General features: G+C 58.2%; 1 protein-coding gene across 1 annotated transcript; it reads right to left on the bottom strand.

The window, feature by feature from the left end:
* Nucleotides 1-23,064, bottom strand: ASIC4 (acid sensing ion channel subunit family member 4). The gene is made up of 10 exons (XM_059167944.1): nt 21,548-23,064; nt 6,881-7,025; nt 6,656-6,783; nt 6,290-6,452; nt 5,558-5,614; nt 3,266-3,419; nt 1,637-1,728; nt 1,470-1,549; nt 1,025-1,129; nt 1-838 (listed from the first exon to the last, which is right to left on the bottom strand). The coding sequence occupies exons 1-10, from the start codon at nt 22,127-22,129 to the stop codon at nt 725-727; spliced, it is 1,620 nt and encodes a 539-aa protein (XP_059023927.1). The 5' UTR covers nt 22,130-23,064; the 3' UTR covers nt 1-724.
* Between the last annotated feature and the right edge of the window lie 1,756 nt (nt 23,065-24,820).

Genomic DNA, 24,820 nt, shown 5'->3' on the forward strand with positions numbered 1-24,820 from the left:
TTCTTTATGCCTCTTTATTCTCAGTTTCATCAGCGCTTTATAAAACCAGACCAGAGGCAGAGAGGCCCATCGAGAAGGCTCCCTTCCCCACCCCCAAGCACAGCCAAGGTCTAATGGGTGGCCTGCTCCCTGTGGAGGACACTCTGAAGGTGGGGTTGGGGCAGGGGAAATTGGGAGCTGGGCCAGGCCTGCTGGGCCTCCCAGTCCCCCTGCCAAAAGGGGAGCTGGGCCTGAAGAGGGAAAGGAAGTAGGACCAGTCCAGCACTCCTGAGTCCCCGGGGTTCTTCTCCTGCTGACATTCTAGGGCTGGGACTCTGGCTGTCCCTGAATCACCCACCCCCATAGGCCCACCCACTTTCTACATCTGTTCCCCCACCCCCACCCTGTCCTCCCTAAATATATACAAATGTACAGGGGGTTCCACCCCTGCTAGGGTGGGCCCCTTCCTCCACCTCCCTCACTCCCTTCCTTCCCTCCCCTCCAGCCCTCCCTGGGCACCAGCCTGAGGGTTGCGGGGGTGGACAGGAAAGACCCTTGTGCACAGCAATTGGCGCCAGAGCTGGTGAGAGCCTGAACTGAATCCCCACCCTCCCAGTGAGGACCGCCCTCTGCCCTCTCCCCCATCCCTTGGGCTGCCCCCAGGCCTTGTGTCCCAGGAGGGAGGAGACTGTTGGGGATCCTGGAAGGGTTCCCAGACCCCTGGGTCTTTTTAGACAGCACCGTCCTAGCAAGCAAAGTCTTCAAAGAGGCCTCCTCGGGGGCCAGGAGGGTGGTGGTGGTTGGGGAGCAGGCCGCTGGCTCCCCCACCTTCAGCACGGCCCCGACTTGGGCATGGACTCTGCAAAGTGAAGAGGGAATGAGACATGGAGAATGCGAGCCAGACCCCTGGGCCCCGCACAGCCAGCCTTTCCTTATGCCCTGGGGCAGGGGCTACAGCCGAGCTCTGACAGGCTAGGTCAGAAGTGGCCGAGGCCTTCAGTCCTAGGAGAGAGCCCTGGCTGCGCTCAGCAGAGCTCACCCTCACCTGCTCCTTCAGCTCCTGCAGCCCCAGGGTGGAGATGCCCCCGGTGGAGGTCCGCAGGGGGGTCTTGGGACGACGCCACACCCGCTTCAGTCGGTCCCAGGACACCTTGGGGTTCAGGGTGGGGGGACAGCAGTGGGCTCAGGAAACTTGGTAGAGGAGAAGGGCAGGCCTTACCGAGGCCCACTTTGTAGGATTTGCTGCCCCAGCAAACCCCCAGGAGGACTCCCTAATCCTCCCCGCCCATCCCTTTCTCCTAACTCCTCAGCACCCTCACACCTGCCTTCCAGCTGGTCAGGAGACCCTAGCCGAAAACCCCAAGCTTGGCTTCATGGCCAGGCTAGCTGCACCAGGAAGCCTGTACTGCCCCCTTGCTTCTTCCATAGCCCCTCCTCCCACCCTCCATACCCCCTCTGGGGGGGTCCCTACCAGGCCCCCCATCTCTTGCCTCATAGATGTAGTCCAGGATCTCCAGTAGTGTGAGGATGCTGGCCCCAATGAAGAGGCCCATCTGTCCCCCGAGATCTCCTGAGGAGCATGAGAGCAGGTCAGAAGCACTGGCCAGGCCAATCCCCACCTCCATCCCACCAGAACTGGGTCAGGGCGGCATCTCACCCAGAAGGGCTGACAGGCCATAGGCTGCTCGCTGCTCCATGGCCTCGGAGGTCAGGGCTTCAAAAAAGACATCAAGGACCAGGAAGTTCTCCCTGTGGAGACAGGAGGCAGAGTGTCCCTGTGGGGCTGTCTTCCTGAGGAGGCGGCTGGCAGGGACATTCCAGGTCCAGCAGATCCTGATCCGAGGTCCCCTGCCCCAAGAAGCCGGCGAGAAGCACCCTCAGACTCCCAAAGGCTGTGAGGGGAGATTGTCCTAGATCCTTGTCTGCTTCATATTCTGAGGGTTAGCCAGGAGCCCGGAAGAGCAAAATAAAACTCCTGGGCCTGAAGAAGTCCCTTCTGCCTTCTGCTGTCAAGCAGCAAATACCATTCACTTCACATCCTCGCAATACCTCTCTGGAACTTTCACAGGCTCCCTATTGACCGGCAGTTCACCCCCAAATTCTTTTTCCAGACCTCCAAGACTGCCCATGATCTGTGCCTTCTTGGCCAGCTTGCTTTCTTATCTGCTTGTCTCCACACAGCCTTCCTACTGCTCAGGCTCATCTCTATACGATCACACACTTCTCGAGTCGGGAGGCCTCCCCCGTCTCCTCTCACACACCCAGTGTCCTCAGAGGCCGGGCTCATGCCTTCCCCAGCTTCATCATCTGCCCCGCCTGGTAATCTCAGGGGAGGCCTGACAGTCGGTACCACACACAGGTACACTGTGGCGGTACACACACTGTGGCAGGAGCTTTGTGGTGTAATCATCTCTGTCTCCACAGGTCCCACACCGTGGCACCTGGGCACCCATAGGATGCTCAGCATTTGCAGATTGGCTGCAGGGGACCAGACCCAAGGCTCAATGAGTCCTCTTCTGCTGGCTGGCCACCTGGTCCCTCTCCCTTAGGGCAGCATTCCCTCAGTGTGCATTTAATGGCACCCAGGTTGCTGGGGGAGAAAGACACAACAGTGGGTGGGAAAGCAACGGGTGGGTGCAACGAGAGAGAGAGAGAGAGAGAGAGAGAGAGGTGTACAGGCTGTTGAGGAGCTCAGAGGAAAGGCATTTGGATCAAGAAGGGCCTTCCTGGGTGGCTCAGTTGGTTAAGAGATGACCTTTAGCTCAGGTCATGATCCTGGAGTCCTGAGATGGAGTCCCACATCAGGCTCCCAGCTCCATGGGGAGTCTTGTTTCTCCCTCTGACCTCCCCTCTCATGATCTCTCACTCTCTCTCAAATAAATAAATAAAATCTTTTTTTAAAAAAGCGGCGGGGGGCCCTCCCTGGAGGTGCCTGGGTGGCTCAGGTCATGATCTCAGAGTCCAGCAGTGGAGCCCCACGTCAGGCTCTGTGCTCAGCTGGCTTCACCCTCTCCCTGTCCCCTTCCCTGTACTCATACACACTCTCTCTCAAATAAATAATAATCTTTATTTTAAAAAGAAGGGGACCTCCTTGGCAGTGGGGACACAGGATGTGACTTGGAGGATGGGTAGGGATTCATTAGAGGAAAAGGACTGTGAGAGGCATCCGCGCAGAAGCCTCCTTAGTAAGAAAGACGCAGCCCACGCCTAGTGCGCATCACGCTCAGGGCCTGTGCCTCCAGCACGCACGCGCGCAAGCATGCACAACACGCACGCGCACACATACCGGATGTAGGTCTCATTGCGGTTGTACTTCCTCGCCAGGTACCGGGCCGAGCCCCTGTTGGGGATCCTGACCATTGAGATTTCTTTCCCGTAGCGAGTCAGGTTGCAGGGAGTAGGGCAGAAACACGGGCCCTCGGAGCCCCCTCCCAAGGAGTCTGCAACACAGAGGCACCAGCTGCAGTGGGGGAGGGCGCATGGCCCCGAGGCCCACTAGCTGCCGGGAGAAGGCACGTCCACAGGGAGGGCCTCTACGGGCCACCCTGGCACTGCCTAGGGAAGACTCTCTGGGGGCTCCTTCCTGGACCAGCTTCAGACTACCTAAGAAAGCGGGTGAAGGCAAAAATCCCCAGCACCCTCCTATAGGCTTATTCTTCTGGGACCAAACCCCCTGGGACCAAGAAGTCCTCATGACTCAGACGGAGGACACAGCCCTTCCATCAGAGCTAATCAGTCACACGAGGCCTCAGACACACACGGGGCTTGGAGAGGATGCTGGATGAATGGAATTCTATGCCTGCTTTTACTTATGCTGACCGATGAGTGGATGGACAGACGGGCAGAAAGACGAATGCTGTGTTTAATATGCTGGATTTTCTTGGGGGCATCTTGGTGGTTCAGTCAGTTAAGCATCTGACTCTTGGTTTCAGCTCAGGTCATGATCTCATGGGTCTGGGGGGGGGGGGGTCTGTGCTCCGCAGGGAGTCTGCTTGATGATTCTTTGCCTCTGCCCCTCCCCCCACTTGTGTGCAGGAGCACACACACTGTCTCTCACGCTCTCTCTCTCCCTCAAATAAATAAATAAATCTTTCTTTCTTTTTTTAATATGCTGGATTTTCTGTTCCCCTCTTCAGATTCACTCTTCACTCTCCTCCACTTTTCTCTGTGCCCAGGAGGCGGGGCTCTCTGCCTGATGCATCCACTGGACTCCCTCATCTTCTGGCTTTGGGTTGGGTTGAACCAAGGGGAGAGACCCCAGCCGGGGCAGAGGGGAAGCGGGGGAAAGATGCCAGGGCTTCGTCTTCACCAGGCTGTGGGTCAGCTGAGGTCACTCCCCCCTCTTGTAGTCCTAGCTCCTGTCCTCTGGAACAGCCACAGATCTATGGGCCCCAGTGGTGTTCCTCCCCTTTCCCCCACTTAGGCTTGAACAAGTTGAGGCTGCCCAATGTTGCTAGTTCTGTGGAGTTTCACCATGACTGTGGTTCCCAAGTCCCTACTTCCACATCTGCCCCTTCATTAACTGTCCTTCCGCTGCCCCTCTGGCTGTGATGCAGTTGGGATACGGGACAGAGAGTCTCCATGTGGTTCCACTGCCCATCCACTCCCCACGGCCCCACCATCCGGAGGACTGCAATGCCCTCCTGACCACTTGCCCTGCTTCTGCTCTTACTCATGCCTTCCATTCTCCGCGGCTGATCAGCACCTGGCTAACTTCAGAGGGTGCTCTTGCCTTGCCTTGAGCCACTGTGGGCTTCCCAGAGTCCCCTCCCCTCTTGCTGCCTACTCATGTGTTCTCTGCCCTCCAGCAGTGCTGACCTTTCCGTGCCTCCCCAAGCACATTCTCTCCAGCTCTCTCTCTGGCCACAGATGTCTAGCACAGAACTGTCCCCAGGGCCTAGATCATGCCTCCGCTTTTCACCAGGCTGACTTTTCCACACCCTTCAAGTCTCAGCTAATCCATCACTTCCTCCCAGGATCCTCCTGCCTTCCCAGGTGGAGCTACGTGCCCCACCCAGGGACCCTGTAGCACCCCTGCGTTTCCTGTCTGCAAGGACTAGCACCGGGCCATTGTGCTGGTCCACAGCCCTGTAGGCCGGGAAGCTCCATTCCCACTCTCACCTCCAGCACCAGACCAGCCTGGGAACGTCTGCAGAAGAGGGAATGGATGGACAGATGAGAGAATGAGAGAATCACAGCCCAGGTGAGACCTAGGGACCCATGCGGTTTGCCTTACCCACACTGATACTTAGCCATGCATCTCTCCTCAGACACAGAGAGAAGTCCTTTCGCTTTCCCAGAGAAGGTGAGCTCATTGGCTGAGCCACAACAGAAAGCCCAGCCCTTCACTCCCAGTCCTGGTTTTCTGCACCCCCTCACCCTGCTGCCTCCACTTACCCAAGTGTCCACACCTGCAAAGTCCTCAGAACCCCTAGAAGTACGGGATAAGGCTCAACCCTGGGAAGAACCATCCCGGGAGAGACTAGGAGGAGGGGAGCCAAGGCAGAGAGGAGAACAGTGGACAGAGATGAAGAGGAGGATGATGGAGAGGCAGGGGAAGGGAGAAGGCAGCACGGACCCAGTGTGTGGTCGGCACACTCGATGTAGATATTCGGCGGGCAGATGGTCTCATTGCCTGAAAGGAGAGAAGATTATTCCTGGAGTCTACGGTTCCACCCCCTCTCCCCCAGCACATTCCCAAATGTGGACACACACCTGTGTGCATGCACACACAAACACGTGTGTCTGTACATCCCTGAACATGCATGAGCTTCTACGTGCCTGTGTGTGTATGCCTAAAATGCAAACATATGCACACTTGCATGCACATGTATACACACACACATCTGTATGCGTGTGTTCAAGCACACCCACACAACCCTGTCCATAAACATATGTATGCATAGATACATATTAACACGGCCACAAGCACGCATGAGTGTATTCCCAGATACACATGTGAAAACACGTAAAATCCCAGACAGGGGCACAGTCTGTTACAGACAGACTCTTGATTTCAGCTCAGCTCCTCATTTCAGGGTCATGAGATCGAGCCTCTGTACAGCTCCATGCTCGGCAGGAAGTCTGCTTCTCTCTCTCCCTCTGCCCCTCCTCCCCGCACTTTCTCTTTCAAATAAATAAATAGATCTTTTTTAAAAATCTCCAACATACATGCATGCGCTCACAGGAGTACAGGCAGGCATGCATGCTGCGGTGCACGTGCTGGTGCACAGGAGCAGCATTCCACCCAGGGAGGTTCTGGAGCATGGCGGGGTGGCCCGGAGGGCTGGCGGGAGGGGTGGGTGCCCACCTGGCATGTGCACCATCCGGCAGTGGCAGCGCTGAAGCACGGCCTCCTTTTCACAGCGCAGCCGGCAGGCAGACACACTGTAGGCTGAGTAGCCCTGAAGCTCGGGCTCCCGGAGCCCGTTCTCCGCCCGGCAGTTGCCCCAGGGCTGGGGCAGATAGGTCAGCTGCAGGGGTGGGGTGCACATGGGGTCATGCCTCAGAGTCCCACCTAGCCCTCCATTGCCCACAGCTCCAACAAAGTCCTTGGGGTGGGGTGGGGGGGTGCTGGTGGGCAGTGAGCTTTTGGAGAGCAGGGCCAGTGGGCATCCCCACAGTGCCCAAAGACCCTGCCTGACATCCAACTCAGGGCCCAACTGGAGGTGCTCACCCGCTGTTCCTGGCAGGACACAAAGGTCTGGAAGCCTGGGGACACACCGAAGCCCAACTGGTGGATGTAGGGGGGCTCCTCTTGGCTATGGATCTGCACCCGGATGCCAGCCTCGAATGATGTCTCATCTGCACAGTGGAGATGGGGACCTTTGGAAACCCATCCCAGCCAGAGGGCATCTCTCTGAGTGCCCCCAAAGTGGCCCCCGTCCCTTTCCCTGCATACTTGTTTCTCTCCAGATGGGCAGGTATTCCTCCTGCTGGATGTCCAACATGATCTCTAGGCCACTGCCCATGCCCCCTGCCCGACTGGGCAGTGAATTCTGTGGATCAGCGTTGAAGGTATAACACTTCCCGTAGCGAGTATAGACCTGTGGGTGAGAGGGAGGAGGAGAGGAGATAAATGGAGGCGCTAAGACAATTCCTGAAGCTCAAGGTTCCCTGTGCTGGGAAAGGGCCACTACAGCTGCCTGGACACCACCGTCCAACAGCAACCATTCTGCGGCCCAGCCTCTTCCCCAAGTGCTATCTTTGCTAGTGACATCTTCTCTTAGATGATTAAGCGGCTTTTCCAGCATAACCTACCAATAACAGAACTCTTGCTATCTTCTCAAACCCTGTGCCCTCCCCAATTAAAGGCCCCACCGTCTATCCCATTTCTCAAATCAGAATCTCTGACACTTCCCTCTCCCTCTCCCTCACCCCTGCATTCCATTCAGCATGTACCCCAGGTGATTTTACTTCTGGAACCTATTTAGAATCCAACCACTTTCTTTCCGTCTTGTGCCCCACCCCCTTTCACCGCTGTCTCCCATCTGGCCCCGTGGTCAGCTTAGTTGTCTTAAAAGAGACTTAAAAGACTCTGCTTACGTGTCCCCTCTTCAGACCCATGCCCATATTACCACATACACTGTGGTATTAAGTGACACCCTCCATTCATCAAGGTGTTCATCGGTTTGCTAAGTCCTTAACAAGACCTGAGATGATCTTGTGTATCTGTTTGTCTCCTTTTCCAGTGTCCATCTCTCCCTCCACTGAGGTTTATGCCGCACAGGAGCAATGAGCTTGTCTGGTGTCCCCAGCCCTGGCCCAGTGCCTAGCAAAGGGATGCTTAGAAGCAGTTACTGGCGCTCGCAACAAAGCTCCCTTTCCCCGTACGGAGAGTTCCCCCAGCATGGACACCAGATGGCGCTGGCGCCCCGGAGATGGAAGCTGTGGCCCCGCCAGCCCCGACTACGACGAAGCGTTGGGGAGCAGCTGGGGCGGGGAGTGGGGGGGGCGTGGTCAAAGGAGAGGCGAGGCAAGTTCCCCGCAGCAATGCTCACCCCACAGAGACGAGCCCCTGGGTCAAACCCATCACAGGCAGCACCTTCCCTGGGGGCAAGGGGTCAGTGCACTCAATCACTCTCGCGCTCCCTCTCCCCTCTCCTTGGGAACATTTCGCACTGGTGAAAGCTGGGAGAAAAGGAAGGGCGGTGTTGGGAAAAGATATCCTAAATGCCTAGCTTCAGAGAGACGGTATGGAATAGAAAGGGGCTGGGTTGGGGGCATAGGGAGGGAAGATCTCTGAGAACTGGGGGCCTGGGGCATCCTTGCTGGGGAGCAGGGTTAAGTGTCCCATGCCCCTTAGATTAATCAATTACCCCGTGGATGCTCTCCTCTCACACCCCTCTCACACTGTTCTTCTGTCACCCAAACACCCTGTCTCTTGGTCCTCAAACAAAAATGGGTGCATAACAAGCACCATGCAATTTACAAAACATGGCAGCATCAACACCCACCCCCACCCCATTTCAGGAACTCAGCAGCTCTGTTGTGGATAGGTATAATTTTTTTTTTTTAAAGATTTATTTATTTATTTATTTATTTATTTATTTGACAGACAGAGATCACAAGTAGGCAAGGCAGAGAGGCAGGCAGAGAGAGAGGAGGAAGCAGGCTCCCTGCTGAACAAAGAGCCAGATGCAGGGCTCAATCCCAGGACCCTGAGATCATGACTTGAGTCAAAGGCAGAGGCTTTAACCCACTGAACCACCCAGGTGCCCTGGATAGGTGTAATTAACTTGTTGCTTATAGACCAGGAAAGGACTACTCAGAGAGGTGATGTGACTTGCTCAAGGTCACACTAGTAGTCACCTAGTTGGTGTGAGAGGTGGAATTCATCTGGATACAGGACTTGAGCTGTTCCTAGAACCCATTGCTGGCAGCTGCCCTCCTGCCCAGCCAGGCCCCAGCTCCTTCTCAGCCCTGCCCAGCAGAAAAACAGCAGGAGTGTGACTCCACACCCATCTGTCCCCCCTTTCCCCTCTTCCTCCTTTCCTTGCACTCCACTCCTGTACACCTTCCTCACTCTGTTCTACAGATCGGCTGCCTCTCAGTTCCTCTTCTGTTCTGCCCCTCCTGCTCTGCCCCCTCACCTGATTCTGGGTTCCCTTCCTTGGCCCCGTCTGGATCAACCCTGTCCACTCTGTGCTGGGGCAGGAGGAGGCACCACTCAAAGTCCCCGAGTATTTGCTGTGCCCAGGCACCAAAGCTAGAAGGCTTCACATGCTCTTTCCCATGGGATCCTCACAAGCACCCCAGATCCCACAGCTGAAGAAATGCAGGCTCAGAGAGGCGGGCTGATTTACCAAAGGTCTTCCAGATCACTGCTTTTCAAACTTTAATGTGTGCACAAAGCACCAGGGGACCTTGCTAAAATACAGATTCTGATTCAGTAATGTGTGGGATTCCACATTTCTAACCACCTCTGAGTGGGTCCATGGACCACACTTCAAGTAGAAAGGCCCTAAATAAACAGGTGAGAGTCCAGTAAGACTACTTTGCTTTAGAACTGCGCTCTGACCTGTCACTGGAGGGAGGAGAACCCCGAAGCCCCATCTCAGGGTGAAAGATTCCTGAATTCTTGCAAATGCATTTGCATATGTATTTGCAATATGGGGCAAATACATAAGTATAAGCCTCAAATCTCAAAGCACCACCCTCTTCCTACTGAAGGCCAAGAAGACGCTGGAATCCCTTGCCAAAGCAGCCAGTTGTGAGTGTGTGCTCTAGTTGAGAGGCTCAATACGGCATGGGCTTTGTGGGGGACAGGGTTAGTGAGCTGCCGCCTACCTCCACCTACCCCACCTGGGGAGTACTACCTCCACTCTCCCTGACCGCCAGGAACCATCATGGTCTCTCCACAGCTTGGCCCAACCCATGGGACTATGGCCTCCCTGCGGGCGCTTACCATCTTGGCTTGCAAAGAGCCCAGCACAACTTGTAGAAGGAGGCATGTGGTGGAGGGAAGGAGTGCCAGGTGAGCCCTTCCAAAGGCGCTATTGTGTTTTTTATTTATTTTCTCCTTTGAGCCTTCCAGAAAACATGCGATTGTTGCCTCCATTTAATGGTGAGGAAGCTCAGAAAAGGAAAATTACTTGGCTAAGAGCAGACAGCAAGTAAATGACAACAGAGATTCAAACCCAGCTGAGCCCATCGCCAAAGCACCCAAGCAGAGTGAGTGCTTATAAACACCGGGCAGGTATTCTGGGAATCCATGGTTCCGGCAGGCTCCTGACCCTGGGTGGGGCTGGGCAGCCTCCCTTCCTGATACCCCCAAAATGTTCGCACAGACGCATGCTGCGTGACCTGGAGCCCAGCCCCGTGCAGGGCAGAGGTGACCAGGAAGATTTGGACTACAGTGACATTGTGGGGGCAGGGGGTTCCTGCCCCCCACCCCACCCTTGAGGTGGTGGTGCAGAGCAGCCATGGCCTAGGGAGGAAGAGCTCTGGGTCCGAAAGATATACACAGCAGGGAACAGACAGGCCAGATTGGCGGGGCCACCTGCACCACCCAGGTCAGGCCTGACTGCTGGGCAGAGCAGAGCGTTGCCCCGGAGACGGTCCCCGGGCCAGGCAGGCAGCGGCGGGTGGAGTCGCCAGCCCCTAAGTGGCAGCACTCTGGCGGCAGCACAGCCCATGGCCTCTTCCATGGAGACGGCACGGCAGCTCTGCCTCGAGGTCCTCTAGGCTGGCCGCTGCTCTCTTCCCCATGGACTGGCCCAGGAGCAGGCTATGTGGACAGGAGAGTCCAGGGTCCAGCCACAGAGAGCGACAGGGGCTGGGCCACCATGTGCCTTTGTGTGCTGAGGGTCTGTCTCCAAAAGACCCACCCATCCCCATCTCAGACCCCCACCTCTTCCTTTGGTCTTTCCTCCCCCAATCTCGCTCTCTGCCTTAGCTTCCAGGTCCACCTTCTGGACCCAGGCTGAACAGCTTCTGGATAGGAATCTGTCTGTGCTCCGTATGGACTCTTGAACTCCTCCGTGATCTTTTTCTGGCCAGCCCTCTGCCTGTCCCTCTCAGAGCACTTTACCCTTTCTTGGCCTAGGCTCTGGCCTGGGTTTGCCTCCCTAGTCTCTGTCCCCTGATCTTGGTGTGTATTTCAAGGCCTTTCTCTCTTCTCCTGGCCGTCCTCAGCATCTGAGAAATGATGCATCCGGCCTCTGTCAGCTTGTCACCCTAGCCTGTCTTCCTCTCCCATTGGCCTGGCTGCCCCCCACCCCCATCCTCTCTGTCCCCTTGACTTCTGCATCTGCATCCTCTTTATCCTTAGCCTGAATCCAGTCCCTGTCTCTTGTCTTCCTACTAGACTTTTCCTCTGCCTGATATTGCCCCTGTCGAGCCAGGAACCCCTGCCCAGGTGTGCTTCCCTCCTTCTCTCTGCCCTCTCCTCCAGGTCTGCCCCAGACAACATCAGAGCTTGGGAGAAAGCCATCCAGAGCTCCCCACTCTGAGCAGTGGCTCCTCTCAGCCCCTCGGGGGTCCATCTATCCGTAGCCCATTTCCCCAGAAAGCTCTCCTTGGCTGGCTGGCTTGCATGTGCCCCACCCCCGTCCGCCCCATTCCTCATCCTCCCTGCAGCCACAGAGCCCACGGGGTTAACAGGCAATTACCAGGGCCAGGGCTCAGAGCTGTGGGGGAGATAAGAAGCAGCCCAGAGCAGCCTAGAGCAGCCGAGACAGGGCTAATCCTGGAGCTAATCTGCGGCCTGGACTTTTATCTCCACTGCCTTCTGGGTGCTCTGCCTCTGCGAAGGCCCTGGCATCTCGCCCCTGACTTTTCCACAGTAGCTTCATCCCCCCCACATTCCATTAGCCCTCCCCTGATGTGGTCCAGCCTCAGGCTTTTCGCAGCCCCCTGGAATGAACTCCCCTTAACCCTACGGGACTCTGGAGTCCACAGGAGGCTGTCGAAGGCAGTGCCTCTTCTCTGGTCCTGGACAAAGGTTACTAGCACGGCAGGTTGAACTACTCCTGAACAGTCCCCGTGTTCAAGTTCAAAGCCTCTTGCTTCTCTATCCTCATGGGGTAGGAAGAAAACACCAACTCAAGATGCGTGGAGTGTCTATACTGGGCCTATAAAGGCCAAAACAGAAGCCTAGTCCAAAGACACATGTGATTCTGTGAATTTGTGAGGAAGACAGGGCAAATTCAGAGCCAGAGTCCAGTCCCTCTCCCCCAACACTCTTCTCTGACCCCCCCCAGGGAGTCAGTAGGCCCTGGTGCCAGCCTCAGCTCCCTGCCACAGACAGCCCGTGTAACCTCGACTAGTAAAGTGATTGGCCTCTCTGGACCCATCTGTCAAGTGGGACTAGAAATTCTTTTCTGGGCGGGGGTGGGGGGGGCGACTAGAAATTCTTGCCTGAGGCCTCAGCAACAGCAAGAATGGTGTGGTGGAGACCAATAACCTGGGGCAGAGATAAACCACTGGAGGTGGTACTGGCGATGGACACACATAACATAGCTTCTTAGCTTGGGGAAAGGAGCTCAGATTTTCAAGTTCCACAGAACAGGGTTCAAATCCTGGCTCTGCCACCAGCCTCAGACAAACCCTCTTGGGTAGTGGGTGCATGATTTAATCTCCCTGAGCCTAGGGTTGCTCATCTGTTAAAGGGAAGTGGTAATTTCTTCTCCTAAAGTTAGTCGTGAGGATGAGAGATAAGTTCAGAGTGATGCGTGGTGGGGCCTTCAAGGAAGGCAACGGGCGGTGGCGTGGGGTGGAGATTTGTGAATGGAGCTTCTTGCCAAATGGTGCAGCTTTTCTCTCTTTCTAATATTGATGTATACTCGACATTGGTGCAGCATTTTGATCTTGGATTCCCAGTGGTCCCATTCTTAGGGCACCCTGCGCCTTGGTAAAGGCTCTCTCAGCAATCTGTCAGAGCAGGAAACCCCCTCTCCCCCAGTGCTGAGATATGGCTCCCCTACGAGCTGGGAAGCTGCACTCAGGTCAACAGGTCTGTTGTTCACCCTGGTTCACATCTGGGCCACGCCTTCACTGTCTTTGGCCTTCGGGTTCAGTCATTTAACCTCTCTGATCCTCCATTTCTCACCTGTAAAATGGGAATAATAATAGGCACCCTTCAGAGGTATCCCAAGGAAAGAGATAATCTACATAAATAATAGCAATGGCTAACATTTATTTAGGGCTTACTCTATGCCAAGCATGGCCCTTACATAAATTAGCTCCTTACTCCCCACAGAAACCATCTACAGAGGTCACTTATCCCCATTTTATAGACAAGATAATAGAGGCCCAAAGAGGGTAAGGGACCTGGCAGGGTCCCCTTCCACAGCTCAGCAGGTGCCAGGCCATCTGGAGCCCTAGGCTGAGCTCCTACTCATGTGTGATGATACACACCTCTGTGCTCTGAACATGGCAGGTGTTCACACAACATCCACGTGTCCAGCACTATTGGCTGAGCCTGGGCACTGTGTCGCACCATGCGTGGCGCTGGGGATGGTTCAGAGAACCAAACAGACGGTCTCCGCCCTGAGGGCCTTTGCTGTCTGAATGCAGAGGGATTCATTTATTCAAAACGTGTTTATTGAGCCGCCTACACTAAGAGGCAGGTGAACACCGGTAGGGAACAAGACAGACCAGACAACCGCAGGTATAGGCAGATCATTACTAGCTGTGATTATTGCTGTGATGGGGAGAGGCGGGGGTGGGGGGGCGCGGAGGGGACCGGTACAAGTCCTCTGACAGTAGGACAAGAGCTGGAGTTAAGTTGGAGAGGCAATCTTCTCGGAGCAAGCCCACTCAACCCCACATGAAGGGCTTCAGATCGTGCCACACGGCGGAGACGAGGAGAACGACACCCCCCACACCTCCCCACCCCGCCAAGGAGGCCTAGCCGCCTCCCCTAGCACACCCCCACAGCCACCCCGGGGCTTTGCCCAGCGACTTCCTCCCCAAGGTTGTTGCGCTCCCGCTTCCAGCCCGGGAGGAAATCCGGGCAGTGTTTGTTCAAATGTAAATGTGTGAGCGGTGGTGGAAGAGAAGTAGCGGACGGCCTAGGCCGCGTGACTCCCGGCTGAGGTCGGGCCAGGAGCGGGGAGAGCTTGGGGGCCCGCAGCAGAATGCGAGAATTCCAGGCGCGCGTCGTGTTTCCACGGGAGAGGAGAGCGCGCGGCCTCCAGCACGCAGGTAAATAGGCAAACCTGCTCCCAAGTAGCGACAACTTAGGCCTTAAACCCCAGAAAGTCATTTTCCCAGACGGGAATGTTTTTAATTTGTAACGAAGCCCCTCCCTGACATTGCCGCCCCTCGATGCAAAGTTATTCGTTAGAGTTGTGTTGACACAGTGGAGCGAGCACACACCCACTGCCGGGCGGGAGTTCCCGGGCCAAGACCCAGGCGGTGGCGGGGGCAGCGGTGGGTTGGTAGGTGTGCTCCCCCACCCCCCCCCCCGCACACGCTCCCAGGCAGCCCGGCCCGGCCCACCCGCACCCGGGGGGCCGCACCCAGCGCCGCGCGCTCCCTGCTGCTCCCTCCTCCCTCCCGCGGGGCAGGCATCCATCACCGCGCCCGAGCGCCCTCCCTCCCGTCTCCTCCGGGCGCCTCGGCTCTCCTCCCTGGGTTTGCCTCATTTGCATTCCCCCGGCTCCTCGGCAAAGTGACCTCCGCACACAGCAGCGCCAGAGGCTTCCACCGCGGAGGGAGACACTGCCTCCCGCCGCCCGCCGCGCCCGGGGAGGGCCGAGGGGGCGCGAGCCCGGACGGCGGGGCGGGGGCCCGAAGAGGCGGCTCTGCGGGGGCAGCTGGCGGTTTCGGGAGCAGCCGTAGAGGCCCTGGGCTCGAGGGGCGCCCACTGAAGCTGATGGGATATGAACCCGCGACCTCAGATCCTACGCAGGGCGGGAGTGGGACGTGGAGGTCAGCACCAGATTCGCGGAGCTGTGCCCCAGAAGGGGAACCCCTGTTTGGAACCTGGGGCTTCCCAACACCCCGTGCCCTCCGCCCCCGCACCACCCCTGGAGAGGGGCCAGCCCTAATGCGCAGTCGCCCAGGGGTGTCCAGTCCCCCTAGGGGCCTGACCAACCCCCGCCCCGGTCCCCTGGCCCGCCGAGCCGCCTCCCCTCCCCCCACTTGGTATTTACACCTTTCACACATTTGTAAGCTATTATCCTGTCCACGCTTAGTCACCGCTGAGCCAAGCGCCACGGATTTAGCTCCTTTAATCTTTCCTCCTAAATCAATCCTCCATTTCCCCTTAATCATCCCGTGGCTCCTCTCTGAACTCTCTCGCTGCTGCCTCGCCTGCTGCAGCCGATGCCTGACTCTGAAACTGCTCCCCCTCCAATACCAAACGGGTGTCCCAAGGGCATGGTGAACATTTGGGGGGTAGGTTGGCTTTCCGGCGCTGCCGGCCCCCTGCTTGGGAGCCAGGAGAAGAAGTGCAGACACTCCTCCTCCACCCCCCTACCCTCTTTCTGGAAACACAGCACTCTGAACCTTCTTGTCTCCACCCTCCGGGTCTCTGTTCTCCTCCTGCCTTCCCACCCCCATTCCTCTGGTTGGCTCCAAGACCCTAACCCTCCGGTCTCCTGTCCACGGCTCTGGCCGTCCCTACCCCCTCTGCCTGGAAGGCCGGGGAAACACTAACTCACCAGCCCCAGGAAGCCTCATCCCCTCCTCCAGGGTGCCTGTCCATCTCTTCCGGGCCACCCTCTCTCCACCCCGCATTTTCTCCTGTCCAGGGGGACCCACTGACTCAGGGGCCTCAGCCCGAGCAGTCTCGAAGCTCCCCAACCCTAGTGCTCTCTGGGATGCTCCTGCCTCCCCGCCTCCCATCCCAGATCCTTTCTGCCCCCACAAGCCCGCCCTGCGGAGGCAGCCCTGCTGCCAGCCACAAGAGGGAGCAGGTCCGGGGAAGCAGAAGGGTAGGGGTGGGGGTCTAGGAAGGAGCACGGGTAGGGGAGAAAGAGGGAGGACAGGAGGGCGATACAGGGGCCATTTCTTCAAATGCTAATCAGCATCTTCCGGCAGTGCCACAAGAAGCTGAGCCGATAATGAGCCCAGCTCGGGGCTGATTCCTGATTAATGAAGAGGCCACAGGGCTGCTGAGTGGGGCTGGGTGGAGCACATCCCTCACGGCCCTCCCCGCTGCCCTTGCAGACCAGTCCTCTGTAGCAATAACAGCCCCTGCCCTTGGATGCCGGGCCACACCACTCAGATCTCCGGGTCACCCACACCACTGGCCAACGGGAAGCGGCAGGGCTGAGAGCGCCCCCTCCAGGAGGGTCTGAGGGTGGCAGCCGGCACCAGGCAGGAGGTGGGGAGAGCATACTGGGTTCTGAAATTCAGGAGCTGTAGATAGCCCTTGGAGTATTTTTTAAATCAGGAACATTTTTATTAAAATTATCAAGACTTGAGCTTCCCTGGATGCCCCCCCCAACACACACACACACACACACACACACAAAACCCCTGGGCATCCATCCCTGACCGAGGGCTCTGGTTAGCTGGGGCTGAGGAGCAGCTGCTCCCCTCAGGGATAAGTGATCTTCAGTTTTGTTCAGGCCCCACCGTACCGGCTGTGTGCCCTCCACGACCTGACCTGCCTGGCTCCCCGAAGGCAGGACCAACCCTGAACTAGATGTTGAACTAAATGTTCTCAACATTCATGCCTCAGGGGAGTACGGGGCCCGAGGGGACAGAGAGCTGGACAGAGGGTGAGGATAAGAGGTCAGCTTGCCTGCCCGGACCAACCCTGACGGGAAGCCCATCCCTTCTTGAGTCAAGGGGGGGATGAGGGGCAGCCCTCAGCCCCTCTGGGGCCAGGAACAAAGGTTTGGAGTTGGCATGTTCTTGGGGGTAGCCCTCCCACAACCAAGGAGGCAGGACAGAGATGATCAGTACTGTTCTGACCACGCCAGGGACGGGGACCGTCTCAGGAGGCAGCTGGGATGGGCGGCAGGGGACTGCCGAGGATCTGGGGGCGGGCAGGGAGTGCTAGAGGGCCTCCCTGCTTGCTTCTCCCTCTGTCTCAGCTGTCCTGGCTGGCAGCTGGGTGGGGCTGGGAGCGAAGGGAGGAGGGCAGGGAGGGGGACAGGGAGGGGGACTGCCCAGCTGGAAGAGGCCTTGTCTAATTGTGCCTGATTAGTAGAGAGGAAGAGAACAGGGCGAGTGATTAATAGTCACGGCAGTCACCAGCGAGTGGGGAGGGAGGGCTGGGAGGGGGAGGGAAGTCTGGGAGCCAAGAGGGGATGGAGGCCCATGGGTCCCTGGTCATCTGCCGCCCAGGCACTGCCTGGACCCCTGACAAGCCTGCAGAGAGGGGCCAGATTCTACCTCTGCCTCCTCAAGGATTCTCCATGTCCCCCATGCTTCCATTTTCCAGACACTAGAATGGAAGAGAAAAGACCAAGGTCATGTCCCACACCTGGGAAGAAAGGTCTGTCTGCTCATGTGGTGTTTCCAGACACCCCGATGTCCCCAGACACAGACCCTAACCTCAGCCCAGATCGGAGATGGTGGCACTTCCAACCAGAGCCCACAGCCACCGCCTCCCATCCTTGGACCCCAGCTGGAAGTCCTAGCCCTGCCCATTGAGGTAGTCTAAGCCTCATTCCTTGGACCATCGAGAACTACGCTGTCCCATACGGTTGGCCCTAGCCACATGCGACTGTTTGAACTGACCATTCCTTTTCCCTGTCACACTGATCCCCTGTCAGATGCCCCGCAGCCAGTGTGGCCTGTGACTACCCTGCTGGACAGTGCAGATATGGACCCCTTCCACCATGCCCGAGATGTCCGGTGGGAGAGCACTGATCTGGAGACTGTGTGTGCACACACGTGTGTGCACATGCAGGAATATTTGGGAGGGCTGGGCCACAGGGCAATGCTGGCAAGGCTGCAGTAGTGGTGGGGGGGTTCAAATTTTTTAGGTCCTACTATTGTATTTATTGAATATAGAAACTGTAGCTCATGGAGGCTTTTTGAGTTCTCCAAGGCCATACTGCTTCAAGGGGAGAGCCGAAGTTCGAATCCAGCCAGTCTGGCTTGGGAAACCGCACACTTGACTGCCCCACCACACTCCCCAGCTTAGAGGCGATGCTGAATTTTAGAGCCACCCTTGCATTTTACAGCTAAAGAAATGAAGCCTAGGGAAAAAGAGTGATTTCTGCCTTCTAGTAAGTGGGCAGGCTGAGAGCAAGCCGCAATGGGGAAAGTATGGATAGGGCTTGGAGCACCAGGGTGGGGGGGAGCAGATGGTGGTGGGAATCAGGAGGAAGGGAGAGAACATATAGGTGGTGAGAGCAGGAGGCTAGGTGGGTGTGGGTGGGTGGGGATGAGCCTGAGTAAGGAGGGGGAGGGGAGGAGGAGAAGGGACACGGTGAACTAGGTGGAGGGGAGCATGGGTGAAGCCTAGAGCTTCTCCCCACTCTCTGCCCTTCTCTCCAGACCTCCCAGACCTGCCTCATGCCTTGAACCTTTCTAGTTCTCTTCAGCCCAGAGAGCCCCACCCCCCACCTCTCTGAACTCAGGCTCTTACTCTTCATGTCCCTCTTTTGGCAATTAATCCTGGCACCTCATGCACCGCCTGCATGGCTGGTTAACTCTTGCATGGTTGGTTAAGCTTCTGAGCATCCCTGTCTCTGCTCCATCTGGAGAGTGTAGGCTGCTTGAGGACAGGGACTGGGGCCGGGGCTTCCCTTCTTTGCTCTCCCCCCACGCCACCTAGCAGGCACGGAGTGGGCACGCAGTGCTCCATGTTGACTGGGTGAGTGACTGGAAGTCAGTGAGGGGGTACCAGGGAGCGTGGGGGTGAAAGCAATTGCAGTGGTAAGAGAAGCCGGGAGCAGTAGCTTAGGGGACTGGGGGAGGGCAAGTTACCCGGAGTAAAAATAGGCTGGAAAATGTGACATTTATTAACTTGGATTCCGGAGGAAAGGTCACAGCAGAGTGGGGAGTGGGAAGGAGGAAACAGGGAAAGCAACAGAAAACACATTGCAGCCCCTTACCCAAAGCCTGTCACTGCCACTGACCATCTCAGCTACCCGTGCTCTGGGCAGGATCCTCGACACCTGGTCCCCATACCCATCTCCCTACCATTGATCCCCAGTCTGAGCTCCATGTTCTCACCACAGGGTCTGTTGTGGACCTCCTGTCCTCTGTAGAGGTCCTATGTCTTCCTCTCTTGCCCCACAATACACCCCCATCTCGCCCGTGGCCAGGGGTCATGGCTGGCCATCCCAGCCAATAATCTCAGACCCCACTGTATTTGCAGCAGACTCAACTCCAGAAGGCCAGGTCCAAGGGAGAGTTACACTCAGCAAATGGGGGATGGGGTGTGGGTAGAAGGGTATGGGGTCTAGACTGGGTGGGGGACACAGAAAGCAGGATCAAAAGGGGAATTCCTGTCCCCCAGTGCTTGCTTTGTCCCTCTGCTCCTCTAGGATATGCTTCAACCCCTGAGCTGAGACCCACAAACTTCTCCCACCCTCCTCACCCTCCTTTCTGCAGTCCAGCATATGAAAAGGCCTGTGGGGACGTCCATCCTTCTCATCCGCCCACCTCTGGATTCCCAGAGACCCTGTTCCCATAACCAGGAACCTCTCCCTTTCCTAGAGCGGGGCAGGAAATCCCTGCTTCCCTTACCTTACTTCCCCCTTCCCCATCTCTCCCTCCTCTCTTCTCCCCTCCTTCCCACTAAGGTTTCGACACACTTCCCCTTTCCTTTCTATCCCCAACCAGGGGCTGAGATGCAACCTCCTGCTTAGGGACACAAAGCTCCCATTGATTTCTGCCCCCACAGCACCTGCTTGAGACTGGGCTCTGCCTGCCCCCCCCAACTCTGAGGGGTGAGGATGTCAGACAGAGGGGCCCAGGGACCCCAAAGGCCACATGCACACTCTCAACACCTCACCTCCTCCTTGGGGACTCCTGCAGTCCTGAGCTTAGGAGTAGTGATTTTTTTTTTTCCCTAGAAGAGGGGCGTGTATCCGCACAAAAGCCCAGGCCCCCCCACCCCGACCCAGCAGTGTCCCTCCTTCCTGTCCCTTCTTCCATTTCTACCCAACTCTCCCCACATCCCATGGCAGGATCACCCAGAGGCTGAGGAATGGGTGGCGGTACAAGGAGCCTTAGGAGGCCTACTAGGGGCATGTTTCCCGCTGATGCTGAGGTGGTGAGTGAATGGGAACCTGGGCAGGGGGCCGCTGGGCAGGAGGAAGGTGAGCCCCCCACTCTGGCTCCCATCTGTGGGGCGGGCCACTAGAGGTTGGCTGGAGTGGGTACCGTGTTGCTGCCACGTATATGTACACAATGCTGGGAGCCAACTGGGGACTGGGGACAGGCAGCACAAGCACCAGGGATGAGGGATACCCCCGTGATCCTGGGCGAATGGAGCACTGGTGGACAGACACACAGACAGCACGTGAGACACACCCCCAATGCTCACAGCTGACTATGGGAGGGCAGCCCGAGCGGACACTTCAATGCCAGTGAGAGTGTGTGTCTGTGTTCACACCCATGTGAGATGGCACCAGCAGTCCCCACACGGGGAGCAGGGACTGAGATAGATGAGGGGTGGGGGGGCATCAGGAGGGGGATGGCATCCACTGTGTGGCCCCGTCCTCAGCTAAGTGAGCACTGAGATGGGGGCACGGAGATGAGCTCTTGGTGTGTGGGTGTGCAGGTATGCACGTGAGTGTCGTGACACGGACCCTGAGTACAAGACAGGCAGTGCAGGAAACTGTCCCCAGCAGCAGGGCTGTGTGTGTGTGTGTGTGTGTGTGTGTGTCTGTGCGCGCGCGCACACGTGTGTGTGTGTGTGTGTGTGTGTGTGTGTGTGTGTGCTGGGTTGCAGCGAGGGTGAACCAGGCACACAAGAGTGAATGAGTGATTCTCAGTGTAAGAGCCAGAGCCGGGCAAGGGAACAGCAAGACCCAGGAAACGGAGGGAGGGAAAGCGGGAGAAGCTGGAGGGGCAGCATGAAAGAGGGATGTGTGAGAGAGTCTGTGAAAGGGGGTGTGTATGAGAGACACAGAGACCGAGAAGAGACACTGGTACCCAGTGTACGGGAAGATCAAGATCTTTGCTTCCAGCCTGCCGGTTGGGCCAGCTCCCCAGGAGGCAGTCCTGAGTCCCTCTCTTGCTGGAGCCCCCCAGACACCCTCTACCCATCACCCTCGTCCAGTGGGGAGAAGAATTCAGTTGCCACAGAAGCAAAAGGGAACAACAGACAAGTGGGGGTCAGTTGCTCCAGCCTCGGCACAGGGCATCCCTCGCCCGCAAGCTGCCTGGTTTCCGGGCTCCTGGGTCCACTCCAGGCACCACCCCGCCCCCCACCCCCGGCCCCCAGACCTGGGCACTGCAGCAGCAGCAGAGTGGAGGAGAGGAGCAGCAGCAGCACCAGGGTAAGCCCATAGGAGCGTCCCCTGCTTCGTGGCCCTGGAAGCCAGAGGGAAACACCGGGCTTGGGGAAGACATGAGGCCAGCTGCTGGTGGTGGAAGGAAGGGAAGCCCCAGTGAGGATACCCCAGGGCCCTCCCTGCCCCCCACCCCTGCTCCCTGCCAGCTCTGGCCACCCCAGGCCAGGCGGCCCGCCAGCAGGACTTACCACGGAGAAGTTGCTGGCGGAACAGTGATGCCCACTGAAGTTGCAGCTCTTGAGCATGTCTGCAAGCTGGTGGCCGGTGCGGTTGAGGATGTCTACCATGTCGGGCTCCGGGTAACGGAGGCCGGCAGCACGGTGCCCATCCCGGTCCTTGGGGGGCAGCCCCGTCAGGTTGGCCAGGTGGAAGATGTCGGCATCGCTGAGGGCCGAGTGCCGGAAGCGGTTGATGTTACAGAGGGTGACGGCCGGGAAGCCCGCTGTTGGGGCTGGCGCGGCAGGATCCATGGCCACCAGGTGAGGCCGGGTCAGGTAGCCCCGCGCCAGGCCGGCAGCCTGGTACAGGAAAGCGGCCAGTGAGGTGAGTAGGGCCAGTGCCCACAGGCTTCTGCGTAGTCCGTGGGGGCCTGGGCCACAGGCCCGGCCCAGCCCGTGCAGAGTGCTGGTGCTGGCAAAGGTGGCCAGGTCCCGGGGGGCTGCTGCCCCCTGTGCTGCCCCCAGGAGGCTTTGCTCATCCCCTGCCTCCTTCTCCTTGGGTTTCGCATCCTCCTCTGCGAATTTGATTTTGCACACAATCTCGATCGGCATCTGTCCCCGGCTGCTGGGACTGGCCGGAGCCTCCCTGCCCCTGTCCCTCCCTGGCTGGCAGCCCCCGGTGCCTTCCGGAGTGGCGGTGGTGGCAGCGGCTGCTCTTCTAAACTCAGGGCAAGCGGGAGGAGGACAGGGACAGGGTGGGGGCCTGAGGTGGGGGAGTCACTCCCACTCCCAGCAGCTCCGCAGCCCTGGTGCTGCCTGTGCTGCTGCTGCTTCTGCCGCTGCTTGTCTCTCTCCTCGATCGTCTCCTTGTGGCTTCCCTTATCAGCACCAGCACAGCTGTCAGCCCCTGCGTGTGTCCCTGCGAGCGAGCGAGCGAGCGAGGGAGTGAGCGCTGCTCCGCCACACCGCGCAGCCCCAGCCGCTCCGCTCAGCATGTGCTCTGGAGCCCACCCCATGCTTAATAATTCAGGACATGTCAACAGCGTTTCACCGGAGCCACTGGCTGCAGGAGGCAGGCCAGGGGCGGGGGGCAGCCCCCACCACTGGCCCAGGACAAGGATCACCAGCCCCTGCCCTAGATCTCATTGGGCTGCCCCCCAAACTCTCGCTACAGCCTAGGCACTCATGGGGTCCCCAGACAGCCCCACTGCCAGGCCACCCAGGGGAGGCATCTGCACCCAGAGTCCTCCCTCATTCTGCCACTTCTCTCGGGACCACGCCCCCGGGAAGGGTCAGCCAACTCCATCCCCCACTTCCCGGACTCCTGACTCCAGCGCCCAGCTACCACCTGCCCCCACTACCCCACTCACAGCAGCTTCCAGAAACTCCTTGGGAGAGCCACTTGTTTGAATGAGGGAGGGGAGGGCAGAGGAGAGCAGGCAAGACAGAAAAGGGCAACAGTGACTCCACCGGAGATTCTTGGCTTCCCTGGAGCTTTGCTCCCAACTTCAACACCCACCATACCCCTGCCTGCCCCGGGGCTCTGGCCACCCCCTACCATCCCCCCAAACTCAGTCATTCGTGGGTCTGGGGCAGAGGAACGCCCTGGCTGACTTGCACATCTTTGGCCACTGGGCTAATCCAAACATCCCAAATCTCTTGCCAGGCCGGGCTGGCAGGGAGGGGAGGGGAGGGTGAATGGGCCAGGGAGCAGAGAAGAGTTCTGATGGGTGGAGGAGAGGGTGTGGAATGGAGAGAGGGGAAGAGCCCAGATGCGGATTTGGGAGGGGGGAGAAATGTGTGGGCTTGACCAGGAGAGAGTCCTATCCCAGAAGCAGAAGCGGAGGGTGGAGGGCACGGTAGGGTGGAGGGAGCCCTGGCGTGGCTGTGGGTTTGCGGAGGGGAAGCAGGCACGTGGGTTGTTATCACAGGCAGGGGTGGGGCCCCTGTTGGCAGCCCAGGAGGAAATGCCTTGGTGCTCCTGGGGTGGGGTGGTCACAGTGAGCCGCTGGTGTTCTGGGGGGCCCAGGTGAGAACGTGCGCCCTCATGGGGGGAGAGGAAGCCCTTGTCCCTAGACGAAAGGGGGGCGCTGATTAATCGGGGCGCTAATGAGCAGCAGGGAGAGGAAGCTCGGAGGGGCGGGGGAGGCGGCTCCATCGATCCGAGCCGCGGAACCAGCAGCTGAAAAAAAAGTGAGAAGGGAATCGATCTGAGGGAAACGGCAGCTGCTGGGGATTAGAGCCCCAGGTCCACACGTTGCCCAGAGGCCACCCCTCCCCTGCGTCAGGCCTGCCCTGCCAGTCGCAGCCCCCGCCTGGATCCCGAGGAGGGGTGGCTACCCTGGGGAGCAGGGACTCAGTGCCCACTCTGTCTACGAGGCCAGGTCAGGCCTCATCAGGCACTGGTCACCCCAGCATGGAGCCCACCAACCCGGAGCCCCGGCCATGCTTGGCACCCTGCTGGGGTGGTCCCCAGCCTCTCTTTAAAGTAACTTGCGGGGGTGGGGGGATGCTGCGGCTAGGCTTCCCCCAAGCCGGCTCCCCCAGCCAGGAAGAGAAGACCCCTGGGGTCAGGGCTACTTCTGGCAGCATCCCAGAGGGGAAAGTGGGGAAGGCACAGGAAGCAGCTGCTGAGTTAGCAGTCAGAGCCTGAGTGACCACAGACAGTGCCCCCTGCCCAGGAAGCCCCCTGCCATGCTCTGCCCTCCCCGCTAGCCTCCCAGACCCTTCTAGTGCTTCCACCCCACCTCCTCCTCCCCCAGCCTCTCCCCCTTTCTCCTAGTATTGATTTTTCTTTACTGGGTTTTTTTTTTAAAGGTGATTTAATTGCTTTTTTAAGGTTACTTCAGTCTGGGGCTCTGCCAAGAAAGCGGGGAGCTGCCCCCCAAGCTCTCCCCAGTCCTCACTACCCTGGACTCAATGCATGTTCCTAAATTACCCTGCTATGTATTAGGATCACAGGGTCATACTCCCCTAACATACTGGCCTCCATCATCAGCGCACATTACACCCTCTTTCCTCCAGAGGGCAAGGCAGGAAGCCTCTGAAGGAATGAAATTGGGGAGTGGGTGGAGAGGGGGAGTTTCAGGCCATGCGGAAGTGGAGCAGCGAGCAGTTCACTGTATTCACCCCTCACCCCTACCCCACAGCCATCTGTCTCCAATTGTCCCCAGGTCCCCATCACCCAGTCTTCCAGACCCCTAGGAATCTGTTTATGCTTGGTGGGAGCCCCCTCCCACATCCCCTCCGCTCATCCTGTGCCTCCCCCTCTGGTCTCTTCTGTCTCCTCTCCCCCCCTTTCCC

The sequence above is a fragment of the Mustela lutreola genome, chromosome 3 (assembly GCF_030435805.1).
Source record: "Mustela lutreola isolate mMusLut2 chromosome 3, mMusLut2.pri, whole genome shotgun sequence".
In the NCBI taxonomy this organism is placed as follows: domain Eukaryota; kingdom Metazoa; phylum Chordata; class Mammalia; order Carnivora; family Mustelidae; genus Mustela; species Mustela lutreola.